General features: G+C 41.3%; 2 protein-coding genes across 2 annotated transcripts; both read left to right on the top strand.

Annotated features, from left to right (window-relative positions):
• Positions 1-1,382: 1,382 nt before the first annotated feature.
• On the top strand, positions 1,383-5,027 carry LOC128545709 (mucin-5AC-like). Its single transcript, XM_053516241.1, has 3 exons — positions 1,383-1,405; positions 1,476-1,531; positions 1,624-5,027. The coding sequence occupies exons 1-3, from the start codon at positions 1,386-1,388 to the stop codon at positions 4,950-4,952; spliced, it is 3,405 nt and encodes a 1,134-aa protein (XP_053372216.1). The 5' UTR covers positions 1,383-1,385; the 3' UTR covers positions 4,953-5,027.
• Positions 5,028-23,181: 18,154 nt separating this feature from the next.
• LOC128545515 (mucin-3A-like) lies at positions 23,182-27,210 on the top strand. The gene is made up of 3 exons (XM_053515826.1): positions 23,182-23,259; positions 23,333-23,388; positions 23,476-27,210. Exons 2-3 carry the CDS (start codon positions 23,377-23,379, stop codon positions 27,208-27,210), a joined length of 3,747 nt encoding a protein of 1,248 aa, XP_053371801.1. The 5' UTR covers positions 23,182-23,259; positions 23,333-23,376.

Raw genomic sequence — 27,210 nt, 5'->3', positions numbered from 1 at the left:
ATTTTCAAGCCCCACTTATATTTTTTTACACTATTATTATATAAAATAATAACGAAATCAGCCAAGTTTACTATTTATTGAAATATCAATTTCTAAACCAATAAGATCAAATAACACCAAGCTCCTTCAGGTAGGCAGACTCAGCGTTGTTCGTGATCAGGCCCACCACGACAGTGTCGTCAGCAAACTTGATGACAGTGGTGGAGTTGGTAGTGGCCACGCACTCATAGGTGTACAGAGAGTACAGCAGGGGGCTCAGAACACAACCCAGTGCTGAGAGTGAGGGAGGCTGAGACAAGTGGTTTCTTTTTCCCAAATTTAAAATATTATAGACTTCAACGAACATTCACAAACATTTCCAATAAGAGTTTTATACAATTACCAAATTGGTGGCAGGTGTGTTCTCTGACACATGTCTACAGACTTGTATGAGATGACTGCCCTTTGGCAGGACCCTTGACCAATTGGTTCATAACAGCTAAAGGTCTATAGTATATGCCAGAATATGGCATATGCATATACAGTATATCAACAAGGTTTCATTTATAAACATGTGATCCCCATGATCAAACCTAATTTTAATTTTTATATAGATAGCACATTTAACAGACATTGTTGCAAAGCAGATTTACAGTGTTAAGTTTATATTATACAGTATATAAGTTTACATTGTTGATCCAGCTGCAAATTTAGATTGCTAGCATAGAGACAAGTAGTGAGTTATAGGCACCAATTGCAAAGATAATTAGTTTAGATGATTGTCATATGTACTGTATATGGTATATCTCCCCTGACTGACCTAGTATATCATTTCCTGTTTTATATACAGAATTACAGTACAACCCCTTATTAACCAAATTAAAAAATGCTAACCTATAGATATGTTTACAGATACTAGATAAATGTAATATACTAAAATAATTTAAAGTGCAAGTCTAGAGTATCTAAAATTTCATAACAAAAAGCATGTTACTGCACTGAGCTGATTCTCTATTGCAGGGGTAGACAAGTTCTGTCCTAGAGAGCCGATTTTAGCTCCAGCCCTAAATAAAAAAAAATAAAACTTCCTCCTCACATGTTAGGACTCAAAAGTTAAAAATATAATGAAAGTTGAATTTGAGCGAAGTTATAATAGCCAGTAGTTCAGTTTTCCATCACCTTTAAAGGGACTAATGAAAGCAGATAAGGGTACAATTAAGCAGTAAAGTTAACCAACCTTGTTTATGACCCTGGAGAGACTTAATTATGGTTCTTAGTAGACATGTGACCAGGTGCTACTCATTATATAATCAGTGTGCTGCGTTTGGTGGTAGTTTTAGTATTTGGATGTAGTGTAGCAGCTCTGTTTTAAATCAAGGCTCCTGCTGTTAAGCAATCTTTGAGAGATGTTATGGGCAATGATAAGGTATGTATTTAGTTTTTTTCCCTGTTCTTCTTTTTAAGTCTGTTTTTCAAGTGGTGTTTTTTTTTTCCAGGTTCTATCTGCTTTCCATTGCTTTAGTTTTTTGTGGATATACAGATGGATTTAATGGTAAGAATTTTTAATTAGTTAATTAACGTCTTAATAAAATCTGTCTGATTGTAGTTTACTATAGTCTAAAAATGTTTCTTTAAATCCTACAGTGTGGAATAGAACATCCATCCTTGATTGGCAGGCTGGACGTTCTAATGTCACATGGAGCCAAAATTTTCAACTTGCTACACCTGGTCAACTTGAGCTACCTTCCAGAAAAGGTCCAAATGGAAATGATGGCAGTGGAAACTTTGGAAATGCTGTGCTTACTTCGGAAGTCCAACCTGCTCAACGTGACTCTAGTTTTGTTCAGTCTTCTGGTGGTGTTGCTCATATCAAACAAATACTAAATACTTATGGTCAAGCTGCTCCCAGCCACCAGTCTAATGATTCATCTCAGTCTTCAGGATTTTATTGGAATGGGTTTATCAAGCCTGGTAACTGTGGCCATTTGCCATCTCAGCATTGGCCAGAAGAAAATCTGCCTGGATTTCAAAGTCCATCCTCTTCCCAAGTGCTAGGATTTCAGACCCAGTTATACCAACCTAGCTCCCCAACACAATTATCTGCAGGCCAGTCTGCTTCTGCCTTTCAGGCACAGGTTCCAAGTGCTTCAACACCGTATCAAGCTTTAAGCTGGCATGTTTCACAAGACCAAAGCGTTCCCTCCTCCCAGTCTGTAGTCGCAACAAACCCGACCCAGTCATACCAGCCCAACATCCCAACACAGGTTTTGGCAGGCCAGTCTGCTTTGCCGTCTCAGTCTATGGGTGCTTTAAATTTGTATCAAGGTCTAACTTCTGGCAGGTATCTGGCTTCTCTGGGTCAGGGCATTCCACACTCCCCCGAGTCTGTGGCCACCACAAACCAAATATCTGGATTCCAGAACACTTACTGGCCTAACACACCAGTTTCTTCAAGCCAGACTATCTCTCTTCCTCAGAGCTCAAGTGCTTCACAGCTGTTTCAAGGGCAAACCTCAGGCATGTCCAGCATTTCACAGGACCAGGGCATTCCATCCTCCCCCCAGTCTATCGACACCTCCAGCCAGATAATTTCATCACAAACCCAGTCATCCTTCCAGCCTAGCACCACAACACAGCTTTTGTTGGGCCAGTCTGATTTGCCATCTCAGCCTATAGGTGGTTCATCTTTGTATCAAGGTCTAACTTCTGGCAGGTATCTGGCTTTGCTTGGTCAGAGCATTCCATCCTCTCAGTCTGTGGTCCCCACAAGCCAGATAACTGATGCTCAGGCCCAATCTTTGCAGCCTAGCACCACAACACAGGCTTTGACAGGACAGTCTGCTATTTCTCAGGATCAATCCTTGCAGGCTTTGGCTGCCTATCCAGTTCAGGCATCTGCCTGGTACACAACTTCACAGGGTCGGATTCCTTCACAAGTCTCTGGATTCCAGGCTCAGTCATACCAGCCAAGCACTGCAACACAGTTCTTACCTGGTCAATCTGCTTCTCCTGTTCAGTCTATGGGTGCTTCAACATTGTATCAAGCTCTAACTTCTGGCAGGTATCTTGCTTCACCAGGTCAGGGTGTTCCATCCTCTCAGTCTGTGGTCACCACAAGCCAGGTCACTGATGCTCAGGCCCAATCTTTCCAACCTAGCACTACAGCACAAGTTTTGTCAGGCCAGTCTGCTGCTCAGGATCAATCCGTTCAATCTTCAAATCTACCCCAGACCTCTGGCTGGTACACCATTTTACTGGGTAAGATGATTCCATCTTCCCAAGTTTCTGGAGTCCAGACAGGCTTGGTAATTCCCTTTAGCTCAACACAGGGTTTGCCAGGACCATCTGCTTCTACTGCCCCATTGCAGCCCTTGGATGCTTTACCACAGTATCAAATGCAAGGCTCCAGCAGGACACCATACTGGGCTAACAGAACATGGACTACAGCAAGCCAGTCTGATTCTATGTCTCGGTCTCAAGGCAGCTATGTGACTGAATCTTCAGGGAATAATAAATGGTACAGTGTTTTACAGGGTCAGATAATGCCATCCTCTTCTGGGTTGCAGGTGCAACCATTCCAGCCAAGTACTGCAACACAGGTTTTATCTGGTCAATCTGCTTCTGTTCAATCTACGGGTGATTCAACACTGTATCAAGGTCTAACTTCTGGCAGGTATCTGGCTTCTCTGGGTCAGGGCATTCCACCCTCCCCCCAGCCTGTGGCCACCACAAACCAAATATCTGGATTCCAGAACACTTACTGGCCTAACACACCAGTTTCTTCAAGCCAGACGATCTCTCTTCCCCAAAGCTCAAGTGCTTCACAGCTGTTTCAAGGGCAAACCTCAGGCATGTCCAGCATTTCACAAGACCAGAGCATTCCATCCTCCTCCCAGTCTATGGACACCTCAAGCCAGATAACTTCATCACAAACCCAGTCATCATTTCAGCCTAGCACCACAACTCAGGTTTTGACAGAGCAGTCTGCTCTTGCTCCATCTCAATCCTTGGGAAATTCACCTTTGTGTTCAAGTCCGACACCTGGTTGGTACACCACTTTGTTGGGTAAGATGATTCCATACTCTCAAATGTCTGCTTTTCAGACTGCGTTACAACAGCCTAGCTCCACAAGTCGGCCTGCTGCATCTCAGGCTCAGTCCATGGGTGACTCACCACTTTATCAAGGTCTAACCTCTAACATCAATCTGACATCACAGTACCAAAGAACCCCATCCTCCTTTCAGTCTGTTGCTGCCCTGAATCAAATATCTGGAATTCAGAACCAGACATCATACTGGCCAAGTGCAATGTGGGTTTTGCCAGGAGATACTCGTATTGCTCAGATTCAGTCCTTGGGAAATCCAGTTTCATATCCAAGTCAAACCTCTGCCTGGAACACCTTTTTGCAGAGTAAGATTCCATCTTCCCAAGTGTCTGGATTCCAGGTCCCATCATTATACCAGCCTAGCACAACACAGATTTTGGCAGGCCAGTCTGACTCTACTGCTCTTTTGCCATCCTTGGGTCCTGTGCTGTATCAAGGGCAAGCCTTAAGCAGGTACAATTCACAGGATCAAAGCTTTCCATCATACTTCCCATCTGTGGCTACAAACCAGATATCTGGAGCTCTGTCCCAGCCATCATTTCAGCCCAGTTCCACAACAGTGGCTTCTGCAAGCGAGCTTTCACCTTCTCAAGCTCAGTCCTCAAGTGCTTCAGCATGGTACCAGGGTCCAACCTTTGGGTCTCTGGCAGCACAGAGCCAGAACATTCCATCCTCTTCTCAGTCTGTAGTCCCCACAAACCAATTTTCCAGATTCCAGAACCTGATGTTTCAACCCAATACAGCACAGGCTTGGAATCAGTCTGGTTCTACCCCTCAAGGTGCCCCACAAAAAATTGCAGGTATTACTCTCCAGGGTACTTTACCCCAGTTAAGCAGCTATGGCAAGAAGTGGCCAGTAACCCAGTGAACTTTGATTAAGGTGCTTTTTGTTGCCTTAATGCTTTGTCTGAATATTTCTTAATAAATGGAGTGCATATTTTGACTTGGTTTTCTTTAAATGTCTCTTCTTGAATCAAATGGTAATGGGTTTTACCAGTATTTAAGAACTTTTAATGGATGCTTTAATGGTTACAGCAATGTGGAAACAATTTGTGGGGTAAATGTTGGAAAGCCATCTGCTTTGCAAAATTCACATTTATTATACTAGTTTGAGTTGAGGTGTGAAACAAATACTGATGCACAAGATTATATTGCATAAGTGGTCATTTGTTTGCAGCTGGGAGGGGGGGAAGCTGGCTACCAAACTGTAAGTTAAATGCTTGAGGTATAAAATTATTCCAGGGATGCTGGAAATTGTCTTTTAGGGAAGAGTTGCTAAGCATCAGTGATGCAAGTAATTCAGGTTTGGCATGTTCCTACAGCTTTTAAAGCTTTCAGATGCAATGTGCTCCTTATTTTCATTTACCTGTGACCAAGACCCTCTATAGCCTTTCATTGACTTTATTCACACTTAAATTTCACTGTACTGAGACAAAGGGGTGACAAAGATACAAATGTATGACTTTTAAGAGCAGACTAAAAAGGTATTAAAAGAAAAATCAAAATTAATCATTAATTATCAGTAATACCCTCTTCAATTCAATTTTATTTGTATAGCGCTTTTAGCAATTTTCATTGCTGCAAAGCAGCTTTACAAGGTCAAAAGAATTAAGTTTGTATGAATCAAAATGGTCAGTTTGTCCCTGGTGAGCAAGCCGAGGGCGACAGTGGCAAGGAAAAACTCCCTGAGATGGTAATAGGAAGAAACCTTGAGAGGAACCAAACTCAACAGGGAACCCATCCTCATTTGGGTGAAACAGAAAGCAGTAAATGATCTGCATTTATACAGTGTGTAGGGTGGGAGGCAGTTCAGCTATAATAGTTGATGTTAATATGGAGTCCAGGTAGTTATTGAAGACCCAGGTAGACTTGTAAGAAGTTCCAGTCCTGAACTATCGAACTGCCAAGTCCCCAGAGAAACAGTTGCCAACACCAGTCAAGGCCAGAACCATTTTCTAGGTAGAGGGAATCATCCCCAGACACCAGACGCATCCCAGAGAGACACACGGGGCATCCATGTGACGAGATCTTCAGCCAGAAGCGGGGCACCAGGATGGGTCAGACAGGTCCGGAGGGCAGAGGGAGTCTGGATCACTGGCAGCTCAGGAACGACATGTGTAGCTCGACAGAAAGCGTGAAAGGGGGAGACAGGAGGAGAGAGGAAAGAGAAAGAGGGGGGAGCAGAAGAGGAGGAGAGATGGCAGTTAGGTATGGTTACAGTCACACAATGTATAATGTGAATGTATATTAACTGTAGAGTGAAAGCAGAGACTCCGGTAGGACTAACTATGACAGCATAACTAAAAGGAAGAGCCAGAAGGTAACACAAACATGAGGGCTTTCTGAGATGTAAAGCAAACAATCACCTCACCGTCAGCAAACCTGAGTGATCAATGAGAGTGAGGAAGACAGCATCCAAACATACCAGTTCACCATAATACTCTACGTCCATGAGTCCCCCAGATCTGCTCCTTTACCTATGGCAAATCTATTTATAAAAAGGCTTGGCTAAATAAATAGGTTTTTAGCCTGGACTTAAACACTGAGACTGTGTCTGAGTCCCGAATACTATTTGGAAGACTATTCCATAATTTTGGGGTTTTGTAAGAAAAAGCTCTGCCCCCAGCTGTATTTTTCATAATACGCGGTACTGACAAGCAGCCTGCATCCTTTGATCGAAGTAGGCGTGGTGGATCGTAAGACACTAGCAGTTCGCTCAGGTACTGCGGCGCGAGACCATTTAATGCTTTATATGTCAAGAGTAGTATTTTAAAATCAATGCGAAATTTCACAGGGAGCCAATGGATTGAAGATAAGATAGGGGTGAAATGTTCATATCTTCTGGTTCTAGTGAGGACTCTCGCTGCTGCATTCTGGACTAGCTGAAGCTTATTTATGCATCTAGCTGAACAACCATTCAGTAAGGCATTACAATAGTCCAACCTAGAGGTGATAAAAGCATAAAATAGTTTTTCTGCATCGTTTAGCGACAATAAATTTCTTATCCTGGCAATATTTCTGAGGTGAAAGAATGCTATCCTGGTAATATTATCTACATGAACTTCAAATGAAAGGCTGGAATCAATAATCACACCAAGGTCTTTTACTGTTGCATTTGATGGAACAGAAAGGTCATCTAAAGTTACGGTGTGATCTAAAATTTTACTCCTAGCTGTATGCGGTCCTATGACTAGAACTTCTGTCTTATCCGGATTTAGCAGAAGGAAGTTAATTAGCATCCAATTTCTTATGTCCTGCACACATTGCTCAATTTTAGTAAGCTGTTTTTTCTCATCAGGTTTTGCTGAGACATATAACTGTGTATCGTCAGCATAACAATGAAAACTAATACCATGCTTATGGATTATGTTGCCCAGAGGAAGTATGCAAAGGGAAAAAAGCAGTGGACCTAAAACTGAACCCTGCGGAACGCCAAACTCCACTAGAGAACATGCAGAATAATCACCATTTAAGTCTACATACTGATAACGATGGGTCAGATAGGATCTGAGCCAGGAGAGGGCTGTACCCTTAATTCCTACTACATTTTTTAATTTGTGAAGAAGAAGAGCGTGATCAACGGTCTCAAAAGCTGCACTGAGGTCAAGTAATACAAGCATAGTTACACAACCCTGATCAGAGGCCAATAGGATGTCATTTACTACTTTAACGAGTGCTGTCTCTGTACTGTGATGAGGCCTAAATCCTGACTGATACAGTTCATGTATGCCATTTCTATGTAGATATGAGCATAGCTGCTCCGCTACTATCTTTTCCAGAATCTTAGAGATAAAGGGGAGGTTTGATATTGGCCTGTAACTGGACAGCTGACAGGGGTCGAGGTCAGGTTTCTTAATTATTGGTTTGATAACTGCTAATTTAAAAGATTTTGGAACATAACCAATGCTGAGTGAAGAATTAATTATTCTCAACAGCGGTTCTGTTATTGCTGGTACTATCTGTTTAAGAAAATGTGTCGGTACAGGATCTAATATACAGGTTGATGAATTTGAAGAAGAGATGAGTGAAATTAGTTCATTCTCTTCAAGGGGAGTAAAGTATTCTAGGTTCTGATCTGACATGGCTAGATTAACATCTGCATCAATTACATTGTTCGGTTTCAAAACCTCAATTTTATGCCTAATATTTACAATTTTATTATTAAAAAAGTTCATGAAGTCCTCACTATTGCATGATGTTGTTGTGGAGATTTCTGCAGTGGTCTTATTTCTGGTTAATTTGGCTACAGCATTGAATAAGAATTTTAATTTAATTTAATTATTCTAGGATTATTTTTGTTATTTTCTATAAGAGTGGAGAGATATGTTGATCTAGCTACACTAAGAGCTTTTCTATAGTTCAGGATGCTCTCCTTCCATATTTAAAATACTAGTAATTTAGTTTGACGCCATTTACGTTCTAATTTCCGAGCGGTCTGTTTTAAAGTGTGCCTGTGATCGTTATACCAGGGAGCAAGTTTCTTAACTTTAATAATTTTTCTTTTAACTGGAGCTACATTATCTAAGATATAGCGAAATGTCGACTCTAAATATTCAGTTGCCTGATCGAATTCTGTGGGGTCAGACGATGATCTAATCGAAGTTGATAACTCTGGGAGATTACTGATAAAACTCTGTGTGCACATTCTTGCAGGAAAACAACATCCTAGAAGAATTTCAGTCAGGTTTCAGGCCCCATCATAGTACAGAAACTGCACTAGTTACGATTGCAAACGACTTGTTTTTAGCTTCAGACCAAGGCTGCATCTCAATACTAGTCTTACTTGATCTTAGTGCTGCGTTCGACACCATAGATTATATTATTCTCATAGATCGCCTACAAAATCATATAGGTATTCAGGGGCAGGCATTAAAATGGTTTAGATCATACCTGTCTGATCGATACCATTTTGTAGATCTAAATGGAGTACCGTCTGATGTAATGCCAGTGAAATATGGGGTCCCACAAGGGTCAGTTTTAGGACCTCTCCTGTTCTCAATTTACATGCTTCCCCTGGGAAACATCATTAGAGGGCATGGGATTAGTTTCCATTGTTATGCTGATGATACCCAATTATACATCTCAACAAAACTAGATGAAATACCCAAGTTGTCTAGATTAACAGAGTGTGTCCAGGACATTGGATTGGATGACCAATAACTTTCTTTTACTAAATTCAGATAAGACAGAGATATTGCTCATCGGCCCAAAAACCAGCACACAACAGCTTTCTTAATTCAGCCTGCGTTTAGAAGGATGTACTGTTACTACTAGCTCAACAGTAAAAGACCTGGGCGTGATATTAGACAGTAACTTGTCTTTTGAAAATTATATTTCCAATATCACAAAAACAGCCTTTTTCCATCTTAGAAATATTGCCAAACTTAGGAGTATCCTATCCGTATCTGATGCAGAAAAGCTAGTTCATGCATTCATGACCTCCAGACTGGACTATTGTAATGCATTACTAGGTGGTTTTCCTGCATCCTCAATAAACAAGCTACAGTTAGTCCAAAATGCAGCCGCCAGGGTTCTCACTAGATCCAGAAAATATGATCATATAACACCTACAGTATATTATCATCCTTGCACTGGCTACCTGTTCAATTTAGAATTAATTACAAAATAGTACTACTTACATACAAGGCTTTAAATGGTTTAGCTCCCTCATACCTAACCAGTCTTTTGATACGCTATAATCCACCACGTCCCTTAAGATCACAAAACTCCGGACTTCTGGTAATTCCCAGAATTTTAAAATCTACAAAAGGGGGCAGGGCATTTTCAAATTTGGCTCCAAAGCTTTGGAATAGCCTTCCAGACACTGTTCGGGGAGCAGACACGGTTTCCCAATTCAAAAGTAGGCTCAAGACGCATCTCTTTAATCTGGCATACGCGTAACTCATCCCATAACCTCATACTCCAGTACACCTATCCTGAATGGCAACTACGCTAATTCTCTCCATCTTTTCTGTATTTTTCTACCCATCCTGAGGCATCTGGAGATTGTGCCAGCTTCAGTAGACAAAGGCCAACCCCGCGAGGTTTCTAAGGCATCTTGAGAAGGACCTGCTCCAGCTAGATTCTGCTTTATGATGGCTGGAGCTACACATCCTGCTCCTGTGCTTCCAGTGATCCTGACCCCATCTGCCCTCTGCACCTACTGCTGAACTGAATCTACACAACTTCTGATATATTGAACTTTTACCTGCACAACACACTTGATGTTATTTCTATCTGTTATCACCCAGATGAGGATGGGTTCCCTGTTGAGTCTGGTTCCTCTCAAGGTTTCTTCCTATTGCCATCTCAGGGAGTTTTTCCTTGACACTGTCGCCGTCACCCTTGGCTTGCTCATCAGAGACATTTCATTCATCATTCATTCATTTCATTATTATGAAACACACATTTTTCTCACACATACACACTTCCAAATATTTTCTTTTCTTTTCTTTTCTAAAAAAAAAAAAAAAAAAAATCTTTAATTTTTTTTTTGTGAAGCTGCTTTGGGACAATGACCATTGTTAAAAGCGCTATATAAATAAAATTGAATTGAAATTGAATTGAATTGTTTGGTAGTTGATGTGAATGTACGTTTCATACGGTAGCGCGGCGCTGTGCGTACATTATTACTGTGAGACACTTGAATTGAGACAAGATAGTGATCTGAGATAACTTTAGATAGTGGAATTGTGAATAAATTTCTTATACTTAATCCGAATAATATTATTAAATCTAAAGTGTGACCTGCTTTATGAGTGGGTCCTACTACACACTGATTTACTCCTACCGAGTCCAGTATGGACATAAATGCTGTTCTCAGAGGGTCTTCTGGGTTTCCTAGGTGAATATTAAAATCTCCAGCAATTAACAATTTGTCTAGAGAAACGACTAGGTTTGAGAGGAAATCTGCAAATTCACTAAGAAATTCAGAGTACGGCCCTGGAGGTCTGTAAATGACAATTAGCGGGATCGACTGAGCTGACTTAATATAGTTAAATACACTTATGTTACTATAAAGAATTTCAAATGAATTAAATTTGTGTCCGTGTTTTTGTACAATAGTCAAATTATCATTGTAAATAACTGCGACGCCTCCTCCTCTACCAGTTAACCGAGGCTGGTGTATGTAGCTGTATCCAGGAGGACTAGCTTCATTTAGAGCTACATACTCGTCCTGTTTAATCCAGTTTTCTGTTAAACAGAGTATATCAAATTCCTGGTCTGTGATAGTTTTAGTAATAATAACTGCTTTAGATGCGAGAGATCTAATATTTAACAGTCCTAGCTTCAGATCAGAGGTGCCGGCTGCGCATTCAGTCTGATCCAAGTTTGTGGTCTTTATGTTAATTAAATTACTAAAACAGACTTTCTGAGTCTTTCTAAATTTGTTTTTAGCTCGGGGAACAGACACAGTCTCAATACAGTGAACCCTGGGTGACGACTCTATGCAGCTAGCAGACGGTTGGTTTAGCCTGTCTGTCTGCTCCCTGGCCTGGGCTCTGGATTGTCACCGATTAACTAGGCCTCTTCTGAGACTATGAGCTATACTGCAAGAAATGAGAGCAGCACCTTCCCGAGTGGGATGGACACCGTCCCGCCCTAACAGGCCAGCTTTGCCCTCAAAGGTCTTCCAATTATCAATGAAGCCCACGTTGTTTTCGGAGCACCACCTGGACATCCAGCGGTTCAGCGACCATAACCTGCTGTAAGTTATGTCACCACGTCTCATTGGGATGGGACCAGAGCATACTACTCCATCGGACATCGCCTTCGCTAATTTAAACACCTCTAAAAAGTTATTCTTACTAACCTCTGACTGACGAAGGCGTATATTGTTAGCTCCAGCATGTACTACTATCTTAGAGAACCTATGCTGTCCTAGAGCCCTAAGATTACCTGCTATGTCCGGTGCTCTGGCTCCCGGGATACACCTAACCACTGCCGCTGGCGCCCCTAAAGGCCTGGCTAATTTCACGTGCCTCATTATAGAGTCTCCTATAACCAGAGCTCTTTCAGGTTTCTCAGCGGGTGCATCACTGAGGAGAGCAAACCTGTTGGACACGTGAAGCGCAGAAGAGGTGTGCTCCGGTGGGCTAGCCTTAGCGTTAGCTTTGGCTAAACGAGTATACCGCCGAGTTGTCACCTACCTGCCCCGCTGTGAGGGCTCTAATGACAGAGTTGGGCCTGGTTATCTCCGCCTGCGGCACCCAGACTGTCCGCTACAGGAATAACGCTGCTCTCACACTCTCTAACCCTCTCTAAAGTCTGGATGCGCTCCTCTAACGCTGAAATCTTCTCCGTCAGAGTGCTCACTAACACACACCTATCACAAATAAAATTACCACTAACGACGGAAGAAGAATGTCTAAACATCCTGCACTCTACACACTGAACAAGCTGAATATTAGACATGATATCGTACCTGAGTGGGAGTTTAGTTGTTTGGAGCTAAATTCCGTTTGCTGTTCTTAGAAGAAGAAACTCGCGCGTTCTCCAAAAAGCGCAGAAAAAGGCGAAAAGGCGAAGACAAATAGTATGAGATGTAAAAACTAGTTGCTATTAATATTATTATTGTATAAATGAAAAAGATATGTAATTTAAACGCTAATACTAATACAAACGCAAACGCAAAACTTTCGCTGCAACGATACAAAAACAGGAAGCTCTTCAGAGGAATAAGTGCTCTAATAAGGTTATTTTGCCGGTATGAATAAAGCATGGTGTAAGTGTCTGCTCTCAAAAGTAGCCTCAGGCAAAATGAGCAAGTAGGGTGCTGCCTGTGAGATAAAATTGAACAAAAATAGAATTTTAATAAACATAAGTCTAAAGAAAAATCTGAAAATTGCACTCCAAAAATAACAATACGCATACTACAACTGAAATTATCCTTTACTTTACCTATTATATACTACTATAGATGCATAACTAAATAGAATCATGTAAATAATATAGATCTGAGTAGTATAGGTTTAAAAACTAATAATCAAGCCAGTAATCAGATCAATGTGATTACTCTAAACCAGCAATAGTTATATGAATAAATACTAATTTAAACATGATCATGTGATTTAATCTCTAATCTTAGTATCCAATAATTAAACACATTAGTCACGGAGAGATTGTGTTTGTGTGTGCACAGAAGTTTGTGTGTGTCCACGCGTGTCTTATAGTGTAGGTGTGTTTGTGATGTTACCTTCTCCTTTCAACCAAGCCTGGCCTCCAAACTCAGAAGGCTACGTGTCAGAGACGATAACTGCTCCGTTAATCTGCAGGTTACAGCGGGGCGCCGACTGTTGATCAGTGTAAAGTAGCCTGTACAAGCCAATCCCTTCCCCCCAAAATAGTGCAACAAACACTAACCATTAAAATGTTAAGAATTTAATTAAACACGAATATATAAATTAGATTCTCTTTATACATATTTTCATTATATATATATGTTTAATATAAATATGTATAAAGAAAATCTAATTTATAACTCATGCTAGGGTACTTTTACTACGCTGAAGTACCATTTAAAGCTATTTATTTATTTATCTTTTATTTGCTTACTTACATACTAACTAGCGAATACTTTAGTAAAGGGCTCTAAAACATTGGCAGTATGAATAACAATATCACAGAACGTGCGAGTTGATGCCCATGCACCAATCACTAACCATTAAAATGTTGGACTTAAATTAAAATGCCACTTCTATATATATTCGTGTTTAATTAAATTCTTAAATCATCATGTTTACCCCTGGGGTTTACTGCATAAGCAACCCAAGAGTGTGATTAAAGTATCTGAACCAACACAGAATTTTAAACTACCCAGCGATGTGTTTACAGAAACCCAGCATTTTTTAGTGTACTACTACTGATGGATGGACAAAGCGCTGTCAAAGCCCAGGGATTCTGCGTGCTGTCGCGTTGTATTCAGTGAGTAGCATATATATTTTTGTTTGTTTCATTTCATGAAGGATGAGGATCCCTTTTCTCGAAACGTGCATTTTTAATAGCCAGATCTGTAGTTGATATATACTGTAAGGTCAAGATCATTGGAAAAAATCACATAGTTGTACAATTATGTATAATGTATAATCAAAACTAATAATAATCTAAATAAATATTAAAGTACTAAACGATAATATCGATATATGTAAGGCATACTATGGACAGTTAAAGACAAATCAGACATAATGGGAATAATAAGAACAGAGTACTTATGCATCTTAAAGAGGAAGATTTTTTTTTTAAATCACATTTTAGACGAAAACCCAAGTCTTTACCAACAGTGGTCAATAGTCTAGTTAAAAAAACAGGAACAAACCGAACTTTCTCCAAAAAAGGGAAAAATGGAAAGAAGATCTTTTAGTCCTACCTAGACATGAATATGAAATGATATGGGAAAATTATGTAAGGGGAGATGCCACATCAATCTCAGATGTGTGGACTCGAGTCATGTGACATGAATTTGATGACTTTAGACTCGACTTGACAAAATATAAAAAGACTTGCAACTCGACTTGGACTTTAACATAAATAACTCGGACTTTCACTTGGACTTGCGCCTATTGACTTGTAAAGACTTGCTACTTCCCATAAAAAGCCCAAAGATAAAAAGTATGTTAACACGGACCGCTTTATCTCTGTTTATGTGTCTGTGCGCGTGTGTGTGACATCCAATCAAAGTACCGTAGATTTTTTTGATTCGACAGCGTCCAACACGTGACAACAACGTGAACGCGCCAGTTCGCGAAATGATACCGAAGGTAGCTTCGTTTGGCTATAAAAAATTGGCTATATTGGCTACGGAACGCAGTAAAGGCCAAAAAGGAAATTGTTAGCGTTTTTTAATCCTCTGACGAACTCTAGCCATCAGGATGTGTTTCCCTTGTTATCTTGGACATATTTAGAATGATGAACCTCGGCTGAGTCACTTGTAGGCTGTAAACATGTCAGCACATGCTTTGTATTGTTTATATTTAATCACTGGTATACACTACCCATGATTTGTTTATGCTATTTTATCAAGAGATTTTTTTAAAATACAGTATATATTTAATATAAAGAAATGGACCACTACGAGTGCCGATTTCTTTCATATGCAGTTTGGGTTTATTCAAATAATGTGACCTAGTGAATTAACATATTTGAATTGACTAATTATCTCGCATAATAATAATAATAATAATAATAATTATTATTATACGATATTTAATTATAATAATAATAATTATTATTAATATTATAATATATAATATTTAATTATGATATATTAATAATAATTATTATTATTAATTTATATATAATAATTATTATTATTACTATTATTATTAATGTCTTGAGACTGTATCTGACGGGTCTCTATTTTGGCATTATGGTTTTGCTGAAAAGGCATATTTGATATGAAATATCAGACAAAATACTGACATGTTTACAGCCTACAAGTGACTCAGCCGAGGTTCATCATTCTAAATATGTCCAAGATACTGTAACAAGGGAAACACATCCTGTTGGCTAGAGTTCGTCAGGGATTAAAAAACACTAACTGTCCTTTTTATTCTTTACCGCGCTCCGTAGAATCTCAGTGGTCCACGCATAACCCTTCGCGGGCGAGCCTTCTCCTAAATGCATGTTCACTGTGCCGTTGTCACGGGGGTGGGGCTAAAAAAATACATCCCAATGGTGGAACCAACTTCGACACAGCACCGGATTGTTTGTATGAGGTAGCCTACGTGAGTGGAAGGTAGGGAGCAAAGTTCTTTAATGTTATGTGAAGAAAACAACGTTATTGTTTGTATGAAGTAGCCTACATCATTGAGAATATGTGCTACCATTTTACATTGCTACTAGCATTTACTAACATTTGTATTTTTATGTATCTGAGCAATGTTCTTTCATAAAAAAAGGTTTGTTTAATAAATACAGATCTTACAACCATACATAATCTGTATACATTTTATTTTTTTGCTAAAAAGACTTAAAAAGACTCGAAAGTCAAACCGTAGGACTTTGGACTTGACTTGAGACTTGTTGGCTTTGACTTGGGACTTGACTCGGGAATTGCCTGTCTTGACTCGGGACTTGACTCGGGACTTGAGGGCAATGAATTGAGACTTACTTGTGACTTGCCAAACAATGACTTTGTCCCACCTCTGATCAATCTAAACTGAACAAAAGTATTGTGGAATACTTAGTGGAGGGAGCTTGCGGAATTTTTGTGGAGTGTCTGTTGTCTTCTGGCTGGCCAGTCCAGTGCTGTCCATTTACTTTTGGTTGCAATAAACTTTTTTGCTTTTTCAATACTCAAGTAGTTGTTTGGTTTGTGTTTAGAAAATTGGTGCAGTTCACAAAATTTGCCACGACATATTGGCATGGTCGGCAGGGCTGCCTTCAATTAACAAATACAGTAGTGTTGGTTGAAAGATTATATATAAAAGGTAGGTATGTTGGCATGGGACAATTAACTGCGTACTACAATATACCCAAGTACCGTGGTAGCATGTAGTATACAACTAGGGTGTAAAAGGAAGTGTCGTGGATACCGCTACCATCATGATACCAGAGTACGTCCAGAATTTCATAATCAATAGGTAAAAGTGTATTAGGCCACCAGTTCTCAATCAAAAATGTTTTTTTATCAGGTTTGGGAATAATCAGAGCACAGTAATCCCGTTTTATTGCAGTTATTATTTCTTTCTGCTCGAAATATTCTTTGTACATACAGAATAATGGGTTTTTAATACATTTCCAAACATAAACATTTTATTGATAAAGGATCTACAATTATTGGGGTAAAAGAGCAAAGATCACCATAAAATTTAGAGACAGATTTAGAAATTAGAATAGGGTCAGTGCTATCGTTTAACAGAGAATTATCCAATATCCACTTGGTGTGGAATTGGTTTGATGAACACCAACTAATGTCTGCTTATAATCAGAAAAAGGGGCGAACAAGTGTGAGATATTTTGAATAAAGTGTAAAAAGAATTGAGATACTGGGAACAAATCAATTGTCGACCTAAGTGTTAAGGTATTTGACCAGGTAAATTCTCTTGAATTAGGGCAAAAATAATATTTTATATTTTGGTCTGAACGTTAACATCAAAGAATTCATTAAAATCGCCACCCAAAACAATATAAGATTCTTTATATTAGGTATGTAACCTGTTAACATATGTGGAAATTTAAGCAAACATAATTCATCAATTCATCAAAGATATAGTATATCTTTGATGAATAAATGAATTTTGTTGGTATATTTGCAGTGTCTCTGTATGCATAGTTCCATGTTGGTTAAATAGCTGAACTATAACTAAAACATATAAACATTTTCAAAAATATGTAAGAAATATAAAACCAATATGTACAAGACAAAATGCATTTAAATGCAAATAAAATGTCCAGAAGTTGTGCAAATGTGCAATGTGTGTGCAAATGTGCAATGTTCATGATTGTCCGATCTGCAGCGTACTGGAGTATGTGCACAGATGAATAATGTCCATGAGTGTCCAATTCTGTGCGGTATTACAAAAACGCGGAGATGATAAGTCCTGTGTGTTAATCTGGTTTAGAGAGCATATCGCCTGCGGGAAGAAGCTCCTCCTCAGTCTCTCTGTGTTGACCTTCAGGGAGCGGAAGCACTTTCCTGACTGCAACAGAGAAAACAGTCCATGGCTGGGGTGGCTGAGGTCCTTCACGATCTTCCTGGCCTTGGTCCAGCACTGCTTGCTGTAGATCAAGTGCAGGTCAGGGAGCTCGGTGCGGATGATGCGCTCAGCTGATCTCACCACCCTTTGTAGAGCTCGTCTGTAATGCATGGTGCTATTCCTGAAGCCGGTTAAGATGTTTCCCTTCAGGATGCTCTTTATGGTGCAGGTGTAAAAGTCTAAAGTCTTTTAAGTGCCTGAGGTGGTCAGCTGCCGGGCCTTTTTCACCACGGTGTTGATGTGACAGAACCATGACATGTCCTGCGCTTATTGTGGCGGGGGATTTTAACAATGGCAACCTTAAACGCGCAGTGCCGAACTTTTATCAGCACATCACCTGCCCCACCAGCAGGCTGTGGCTTAGAAAGGACACTAAGCCACTGCAACACTACAATCAAGGACGGCTAAGGCACAATCTCATCCAATGTTTGGTAAATCGGACCACGCCGCCATCTTCCTCATGCCAAAATACAAACAAAGGCTGAAACAGGAAGTTTCGGTTCAGAGGGAGGTCGCACGCTGGGCGGACCAATCGGTGGCTGCGTTACAGGACGCACTCGATGACGCAGACTTGGACATGTTTAAAAACAGCTCAGATGATGACATCAGCGTGTTCATTCATTGGGAAACTAGCGAATAATACCGTGCAGAAAATGACTATCAGAACGCTTCCCAACCAGAAGCCGTGGGTGGATAAAACTTTTCGTGATGCTCTGAGATCTCGCACCGCTGCCTATAATGCGGGACTTGGAACCGCACAAGGCTGCGTCAAACAATATCCAGAAGGCGGTGAAAGCGGCGAAGCAGCGCTATGGGAAGAAACTAGATTCACAGCTCCAACAGAGTGACTCTAGAAGCCTGTGGCAGGGACTAAGGACAATAACGGACTATAAAACACCAACATCCGGTATGACGAACGCGAACGTGACTCTGGCAGACGAGCTGAACACTTTCTATGCTCGCTTCGAGGCTGCAGCTAAAGACGCTAGCGATGCCATTGCAAACAGGAAGACACTGCCAGGACCAGAAATGTGTTTATCATCTCCGAGCATGACGTGAGGAGAGCCTTCAAGAGAGTAAACACCAGGAAAGCAGCAGGACCAGACGGCATCTCAGGTCATATTCTCAGAGTCTGCGCAGACCAGCTAGCACCTGTGTTCACAGAGATATTCAACCTCTCTTTATCTATTTCTTGTCGGTGATCCCCACATGCTTCAAGGAGTTCATCATTGTTCCTTTTCCAAAGAAACCTCATCCTACTTCTCTTAATGACTATCGCCCTGTAGCCCTCACCTCAGTAGTGATGAAGTGCTTTGAGCGGCTGGTCAAGGACTTCATCATCTCTTCACTACCTGACACACTGGACCCACTACAGTTCGCTTACCATCCAAATCGTTCTACTGATGATGCCATCTCTCATCTCCTCCACACGTCACTTACTCACCTGGACACTAGAAGGGGGAATTATGTTAAAATGCTCTTCATCGACGACAGCTCAGCACTTAATACCATAATTCCCTCCACACTCACCACCAAGCTAGAGCAACTGGGACTCAGCTCATCTCTGTGCCAGTGGATCTTTAATTTTCTAACTGGCAGACCACAGGCAGTAAAGATGAGCGGACGTGTCTCAGCCTCCATCATTCTCAGCACTGGAGCCCCACAGGGGTGTGTTTTGAGCCCCCTGCTGTACTCTTTGTACACATATGACTTTGTGGCCACCACCAGCTCCACTACCATCATTAAGTTTGCTGATGACACCGTCGTTGTGGACCTGATCTCTGATAACAACGAGACAGCCTACTTGAAGGAAATTAGGAATCTGAAGAACTGGTGCCAGAGGAACAACCTTCTTCTAAACGTCAGTACGACAAAGGCGTTCATAGTGGACTTCAGCACTAAACAGGAGAGGAACTACCAGACTCCTATTATGAACGAGAGCCCAGTGGAGAAAGTAGACAGCTTCAAAATTAAGCCACGTCAAATAGCCGCGGCCGTGTGAATGGCGTGCGAATGGCATACGGCTGCCCAATGGACGGGGGCCCTTTACTGCCAGAATGGCGTGTCAAGATTTCACAGTAAGCATGCCCATTTAAGTCCTATTTATTCATTTTCCTGGTGCCACCACTAGATGGTGCTTTTATTCTCAATAACACGTTAACACAAGCCAGCAATTTAGCTGTGCTGAGTTGCAAACATGTGATTTTAACAATCCCACCCGAGTTTAGTTTTTTATTGCCCGTTTTGAAAATCACTGGCAGCACCAGCAGCGGTCAGATGTAGCTAACTTTAGATAACTTAATGATCTGTTTACCATGTCTGAAGTTAACATTAAAGCTTACTGTCAGTGTCACAAACTCACAATATCACCCCTCTTTCAATTAAAAAGACGCTAAAGCTTCCAAAATACTATTTACGTCCCTATTACAAAAGCTGCTCTACCTGAGGATAAATTCAGCATTTATTTATTCTTTAGGTAAGAGTTAATCTGCAGGTTATTTCTGTGAATATAATGTGATGCAGTTCATGAAGGGCACAAGCTGAGGATAACTGTACAGGAGCTAGCAAGGTAATAACCAGGTTTATATTTTCGTGAGTTTGCACGGTGGCACGAGCGCTTAGTTAACGAGCTGTTTAAAAACTCTGAACTGTTTATCAGTTAAAGGTCCTACACATTATATTTTTCATTAAATGTTAATATGATCTTTAGGGTCCTAATGAAAAGTTTGTATTATACGTTAATTAAAAATTCAAAAGGATTGTGTAAAAAAACACTACTTTTACCTGGTAAAAACTAGCTCTGTTCTCAGCAACCTGTTTTAGTAGATGCTAATTTAAATGCTCATGACCTCTGCTGAACCCGCCCTCCCGTAAGTTAACTAGGTTAACTTACACTCCGCATTCATCGTGATTATTAGAAAAGGCGATCTGCAAAGAGTCATAGTAAAATAAATCACACTTACCGAGCCTGGTGAAGATGAAGCAGGAAGACGAAGCGTTAGTACAGATCCATTTTTTAGGAGCTGCTTCCTAGTAAAACCTGCTTTATATTGACCCGCGTTTATAAAGCAGTCTGGTTTAAAATGATTATCGCAAACATGAACGCATTTAGGTAAATCAGCGGGGACGTTAGCTTTAAAAACTAAATTCAGCCACTGCCTCCTCAGTGGCTCAGATACCTAACCCTAGGTAGGTACCCTAGGTCACTAAACCTAGGTAGTGAATGACGACTGCTGTGTTCGCTATTACACCCAACTACTGTACACAACACTCGCTTAGGCACCATTTTGCTCCAGCGGCGAAAAACAATGGCCGACAGCTTCTTCTCACTCGGGGCGGGTCTTTGCTAAAACACCAGTGTCAATCAACTAGTGTGGGAGCAGCCTCTTGTGGTGTGGCGTCACATCGACAGGCATTTGCGATTGGCCTGATTTCAGAAGGGGCATGTTATTGTAATAAATGAAAAGAAAAACCACTGGGCGGCTCTTTATCATCGTAGAGTGGTTGTGTACGCACTCTCCTAACACACAGTTCAGTCCAAACAGCTTGCATGTAGGCCTGTATGACCCCTTTAAGATACATAGCAACAGCATTTGGAACACAACTTTTAAACTCCTCTAAAAGAATAAGCTCCCTAAGCTGTTCCTTAGTGGTAATTTTTACAGAAATCACCAACAATCAAACAAATTTTCTTTTTCTCTAGCAAACTCAAGATAAGTACACTTTTCAGACTTACAGTAGAATGAGTCCTAACTTCTGGCGGTATGCCTCTTCATAAGCATGTAAAATAGCAGGCTTTACAATTTCATAATCAGCGCTTTGCTCAGTAGTCAACGCGAAATACACCTCTTGTGCTCTCCCTACCAACACGCATTGTAATAAAGTCCAAAATTTTTTTGGCCATTTTAAGGACTCTGCATTATAAACATCAAACACAGGCGCAGCAAACACGGTCTCAACAGATGACAAAACTGTTGGATCGGTTTTTACTTTCAGCTCTAGCTCAAGTTTCCGCAGCTGAAACTCTCTCTCCTTTCTTTCCTTTTCAAATTGTAATTCTATTTTACGTAACTGCTGTTGTAACCTCTTTGTTTTAAAATTATTCTCCAAATCTTTCTTTTAAACACAAACATCACGTTCTGCACAAGGTTTTCCCGCATCAATACGCAACTGCTTCTCTAGTAAAGGCATCTCGCTAAACTTTGTATTTTGATCGTCATCACCAAGAGGGGAGGATAAACACTCCTCAGGATTAATAGGTTGAGCTCTTACCTCTTAAACGCCCTGCTCAGAAAGTGCGCTCTTCACAAATTTAACCAGAGTTTCCTTGAGCTTCTTATCACTACTCGTTACTTTCACATTAAATTGTTCAGCAATCTGCAAAAGCTCTTCCTTCGCGCACCTCTCCAATAATATTTCTGAAAAAAAAATTGCAAAGAAATCCTCGACTACTGAGGATAACGATATACCTACTAGAAGAGAAAACAGAACAAACACACAACAAGGCAAGCACACATGTAACTAGAGTGTAAAAAAAATTTTAAAGTACAATTTTTTTTAAAAAAGGGACCGTCACAACTCATTTGTCAAATTATTTTGATATCTGGTAGGGATCACAAACCACACATATACGGAAAAACATCAAAGTTTTACCTTATGAAAAATGAGAGGCCCAATTTTATGTTACAACTCGCTTGTTTGAGGCTGCAACATAAAGAAGAGTCAAACCAAAATATAAAGTTAATACAGATTATTTATTAAATTGTACAAATACAATGGAATATTACAGGAAAAAAACACAAAATTAAAGAGTCAACAAAAGGTTACATTTATTTAATAAATTTTTGGGGGGGATTTTTTCACAATTTTCTCCCTAATTTAGTCGTGGCCAATATTTCCCCGTCACTAGGGGGCTCCCACATTAAGGCTACTACTACCATTCAGCCGGGAGGGCCGAAGACTATCACGTGTTTCTTCCGAACCGCGTGACGCCATAAACCTGTGATCCCCATGATCATGATTTTTATATAGATAGCGGATATATAGAAAGTGGATTTACAGTGTTAAGTTTATATTATACAGTATATAAGTTTACATTGTTGATCCAGCTGCAAATTTAGTGATTTAGTGTAGTCATGTTAGGACCCAAACGTTAAAAATAAAATCAAAGTTGAATGTGAGCGAACTTATGATAGCTAGTTGCCCTTAGCCAAAATTCAGTTTTCCATCACCTTTAAAGGGACTAATGAAAACAGATAAGGGTACAATTAAATAGTAAAGTTAACCAAGATTGTTTAGGACCCTGGAGAGACTTAATTATGGTTCTTAGTGGACATGTGACCAGGTGCTACTCATTATATAATCAGCGTGCTGTGTTTGGTGATAGTTTTAGTATTTGTGTGTAGTGTAGCAGCTCTGTTTTTAATCAGGGCTCCTGCTGTTAAGCAATCTTTGAGAGATGTTATGGGCAGTGATGAGGTATGTATTTAGGTTTTTTAAAACCTGATTTTTTTTTTTAAGTCTGTTTTTCAAGTGGTGTCTTTTTTTCCAGGTTCTATCTGCTTTCCATTGCTTTAGTTTTTTGTGGATATACAGATGGATTTAATGGTAAGAATTTTTAAATATCTTAAATGTAAGCTATGTCTAATTGTAGTTTACTATGGTCTAAAAATGTTTCTTTAAATGTTTCTACAGTGTGGAATAGGACATCTATTCTTGATTGGCAAGCTGGACGTTCTAATGTCGCATGGAGCCAAAATTTTCAACTTGCTACACCTGGTCAACTTGAGCTACCTTCCAGAAAAGGTCCAAATGGAAATGATGGCAGTGGAAACTTTGGAAATGCTGTGCTTACTTCGGAAGTCCCACCTGCTCAACGTGACTCTAGTTTTGTTCAGTCTTCTGGTGGTGGTGCTCATCAAACAAATACTAAATGCTTATGGTCAAGCTGCTCCTAGCCACCAGCCTAATGATTCATCTCAGTCTTCAGGATTTTATTGGAATGGGTTTATCAAGCCTGGTAACTGTGGCCCTTTGCCATCTCAGCATTGGCCAGCAAAAGATCTGCCTGGATTTCAAAGTCCATCCTCTTCCCAAGTGCTAGGATTTCAGACCCAGTTATACCAACCTAGCTCCCCAACACAATTCTCTGCAGGCCAGTCTGCTTCTGCCTTTCAGGCACAGGGTCCAAGTGCTTCAACACCGTATCAATCTTTAAGCTGGCATGTTTCACAAGACCAAAGCATTCCCTCCTCCCAGTCTGTAGTCGCAACAAACCCGATCCAGTCATACCAGCCCAACATCCCAACACAGGTTTTGGCAGGCCAGTCTGCTTTGCCGTCTCAGTCTATGGGTGCTTTAAATTTGTATCAAGGTCTAACTTCTGGCAGGTATCTGGCTTCTCTGGGTCAGGGCATTCCACTCTCCCCCCAGCCTGTGGCCACCACAAACCAAATATCTGGATTCCAGAACACTTACTGGCCTAACACACCAGTTTCTTCAAGCCAAACTATCTCTCTTCCTCAGAGCTCAAGTGCTTCACAGCTGTTTCAAGGGCAAACCTCAGGCATGTCCAGCATTTCACAGGAACAGAGCATTCCATCCTCCTCTCAGTCTATGAACACCTCAAGCCAGATAATTTCATCACAAACCCAGTCATCCTTCCAGCCTAGCACCACAACACAGCTTTTGATGGGCCAGTCTGATTTGCCATCTCAGCCTATAGGTGGTTCGTCTTTGTATCAAGGTCTAACTTCTGGCAGGTATCTGGCTTTGCTTGGTCAGAGCAGTCCATCCTCCCAGTCTGTGGTCCCCACAAGCCAGATCACTGAAGCTCAGTCCCAATCTTTCCAGCCTAGTACTACAACACAGGCTTTGACAGGACCGTCTGCTATTTCTCAGGATCAATCCTTGCAGGCATTGGCTGCCTATCCACTTCAGGCATCTGGCTGGTACACAATTTCACAGGGTCAGATTCCTTCACAAGTCTCTGGATTCCAGGCTCAGTCATACCAGCCGAGCACTGCACCACAGGTGTCACCTGGTCAATCTGCTTCTCCTGTTCAGTCTATAGGAGCTTCAACATTGTATCAAGCTCTAACTTCTGGCAGGTATCTTGCTTCATCAGCTCAGAGCGGTCCATCCTCCCAGTCTGTGGTCACCACAAGCCAGGTCACTGATGCTCAGGCGCAATCTTTCCAACCTAGCACTACAACACAGGCTTTGTCAGGCCAGTCTGCTGCTCAGGATCAATCTTTAAATCTACCCCAGACCTCTGGCTGGTACACCATTTTACTGGGTAAGATGATTCCATCTTCCCAAGTTTCTGGAGTCCAGACAGGCTTGGTAATTCCCTCTAGCTCAACACAGGGTTTGCCAGGCCCATCTGCTTCTACTGCCACATTACAGCCCTTGGATGCTTTAACACAGTATCAAATGCAGGGCTCCAGCAATCCACTGTTCTCCCAGTCTGTGGCCACCACAAACCAAATATCTGGATTCCAGAACACTTACTGGCCTAACGCACCAGTTTCTTCCTCTCTTCCTCAGAGCTCAAGTGCTTCACAGCTGTTTCAAGGGCAAACCTCAGGCATGTCCAGCATTTCACAGGACCAGAGCATTCCATCCTCCTCCCAGTCTATGGACACCTCAAGCCAGAAAACTTCATCACAAACCCAGTCATCCTTCCAGCCTAGCACCACAACACGGCTTTTGACGGGCCAGTCTATTGCTCAGGATAAATTCTTACAAGCTTCATATTCACCTCAGACCTCTGGATGGTACACAATTTTACAGGGTCAGATTCCATCCCCTTCGCAAGTCTCTGGATTCCAAGCCCAGTCATCATACCAGCCAAGCACTACAATGCAGGTTATGCCTGGTCAGTCGGTCTCATCTCAGTCCATGGGTGCTTCATCTTTGTATCAGGCTCTAACTTCCGGCAGGTATCCGACTTCCCAGAGTCAAAACATTCTGCCCTCCTCCCAGCCTATGGTCACAAACCAAATATCCGGGTTGCAGAACACTTACTGGCCTAACACACCAATTTCTTCAAGCCAGTCTATCTCTCTCCCTCAGAGCTCAAGTGCTTCACAGCTGTTTCAAGGGCAAACCTCAGGCATGTCCAGCATTTCACAAGACCAGAGCATTCCATCCTTCTCCCAGTCTATGGACACCTCAAGCCAGATAATTTCATCACAAACCCAGTCATCATTCCAGCCTACCACCACAACTCAGGTTTTGACAGAGCAGTCTGCTCTTGCTCCAGCTCAATCCTTGGGAAATTCACTTTTGTGTTCAAGTCAGACACCTGGTTGGTACACCACTTTGTTGGGTAAGATGATTCCAACTTCTCAAATGTCTGCTTTTCAGACTGCGTTACAACAGCCTAGCTCCACAAGTCGGCCTGCTGCATCTCAGGCTCAGTCCATGGGTGACTCACCACTTTATCAAGGTCTAACCTCTAACATCAATCTGACATCACAGTACCAGAGCACCCCATCCTTCTTCCAGTCTGTTGCTGCCCTAAACCAAATATCTGGAATTCAGAACCAGTCCACATACTGGCCTAACACCATACAACTTGCTCCAAGCCAGTCTGCTTTTACCCCTCCATCTCAGAGCTCAGGTGTTACTACAATGTATCAAGTACCAGCTGAAGGCTTACCTTCACAGGACCAGAGCATTACAGCCTCCTTGCAGTCTGTGCCCTCCTCAAGCCAGATTTCTGGATTTCAGAACCAGACATCATACTGGCCAAGTGCAACATGGGTTTTGCCAGGAGATACTCATATTGCTCCGATTCAGTCCTTGGGAAATCCAGTTTCATATCCAAGTCAAACCTCTGCCTGGAACACCTTTTTGCAGAGTAAGATTCCATCTTCCCAAGTGTCTGGATTCCAGGCCCCATCTTTATACCAGCCTAGCACAACACAGATTTTGGCAGGCCAGTCTGACTCTACTGCTCTTTTGCCATCCTTGGGTCCTGTGCTGTATCAAGGGCAAGCCTTAAGCAGGTACAATTCACAGGATCAAAGCTTTCCATCATACTTCCCATCTGTGGCTACAAACCAGATATCTGGAGCTCTGTCCCAGCCGTCATTCAAGCCCAGTTCCACAACAGTGGTTTCTGCAAGCAAGCCTTCACCTTCTCAAGCTCAGTTCTCAAGTGCTTCAGCATGGTACCAGGGTCCAACCTTTGGGTCTCTGGCAGCACAGAGCCAGAACATTCCAACCTCTTCTCAGTCTGTAGTCCCCACAAACCAATTTTCCAGATTCCAGAACCTGATGTTTCAACCCAATACAGCACAGGCTTGGAGTCAGTCTGGTTCTACCCCTCAAGGTGCCCCACAGAAAATTGCAGGTATTACTTTTCAGGGTACTTTACCCCAGTTAAGCAGCTATGGCAAGAAGTGGCCAGTAACCCAGTGA

The sequence above is a fragment of the Clarias gariepinus genome, chromosome 17 (genome assembly GCF_024256425.1).
Source record: "Clarias gariepinus isolate MV-2021 ecotype Netherlands chromosome 17, CGAR_prim_01v2, whole genome shotgun sequence".
NCBI lineage: Eukaryota > Metazoa > Chordata > Actinopteri > Siluriformes > Clariidae > Clarias > Clarias gariepinus.
The sequence above is the reverse complement of the archived record's forward strand: the minus strand, read 5'-3'. Positions and strand labels throughout refer to the sequence as shown.

What these genes read in the sequence shown, in the direction of transcription:
- LOC128545709 (XM_053516241.1), top strand. Translation starts at nt 1,386, where the DNA reads ATGTTATGGGCAATGATAAG. An exon ending in ATGTTATGGGCAATGATAAG is followed by an intron (nt 1,406 to 1,475) that starts GTATGTATTTAG and finishes TTTTTTTTCCAG; the next exon opens with GTTCTATCTGCTTTCCATTG. An exon ending in ATATACAGATGGATTTAATG is followed by an intron (nt 1,532 to 1,623) that starts GTAAGAATTTTT and finishes TAAATCCTACAG; the next exon opens with TGTGGAATAGAACATCCATC.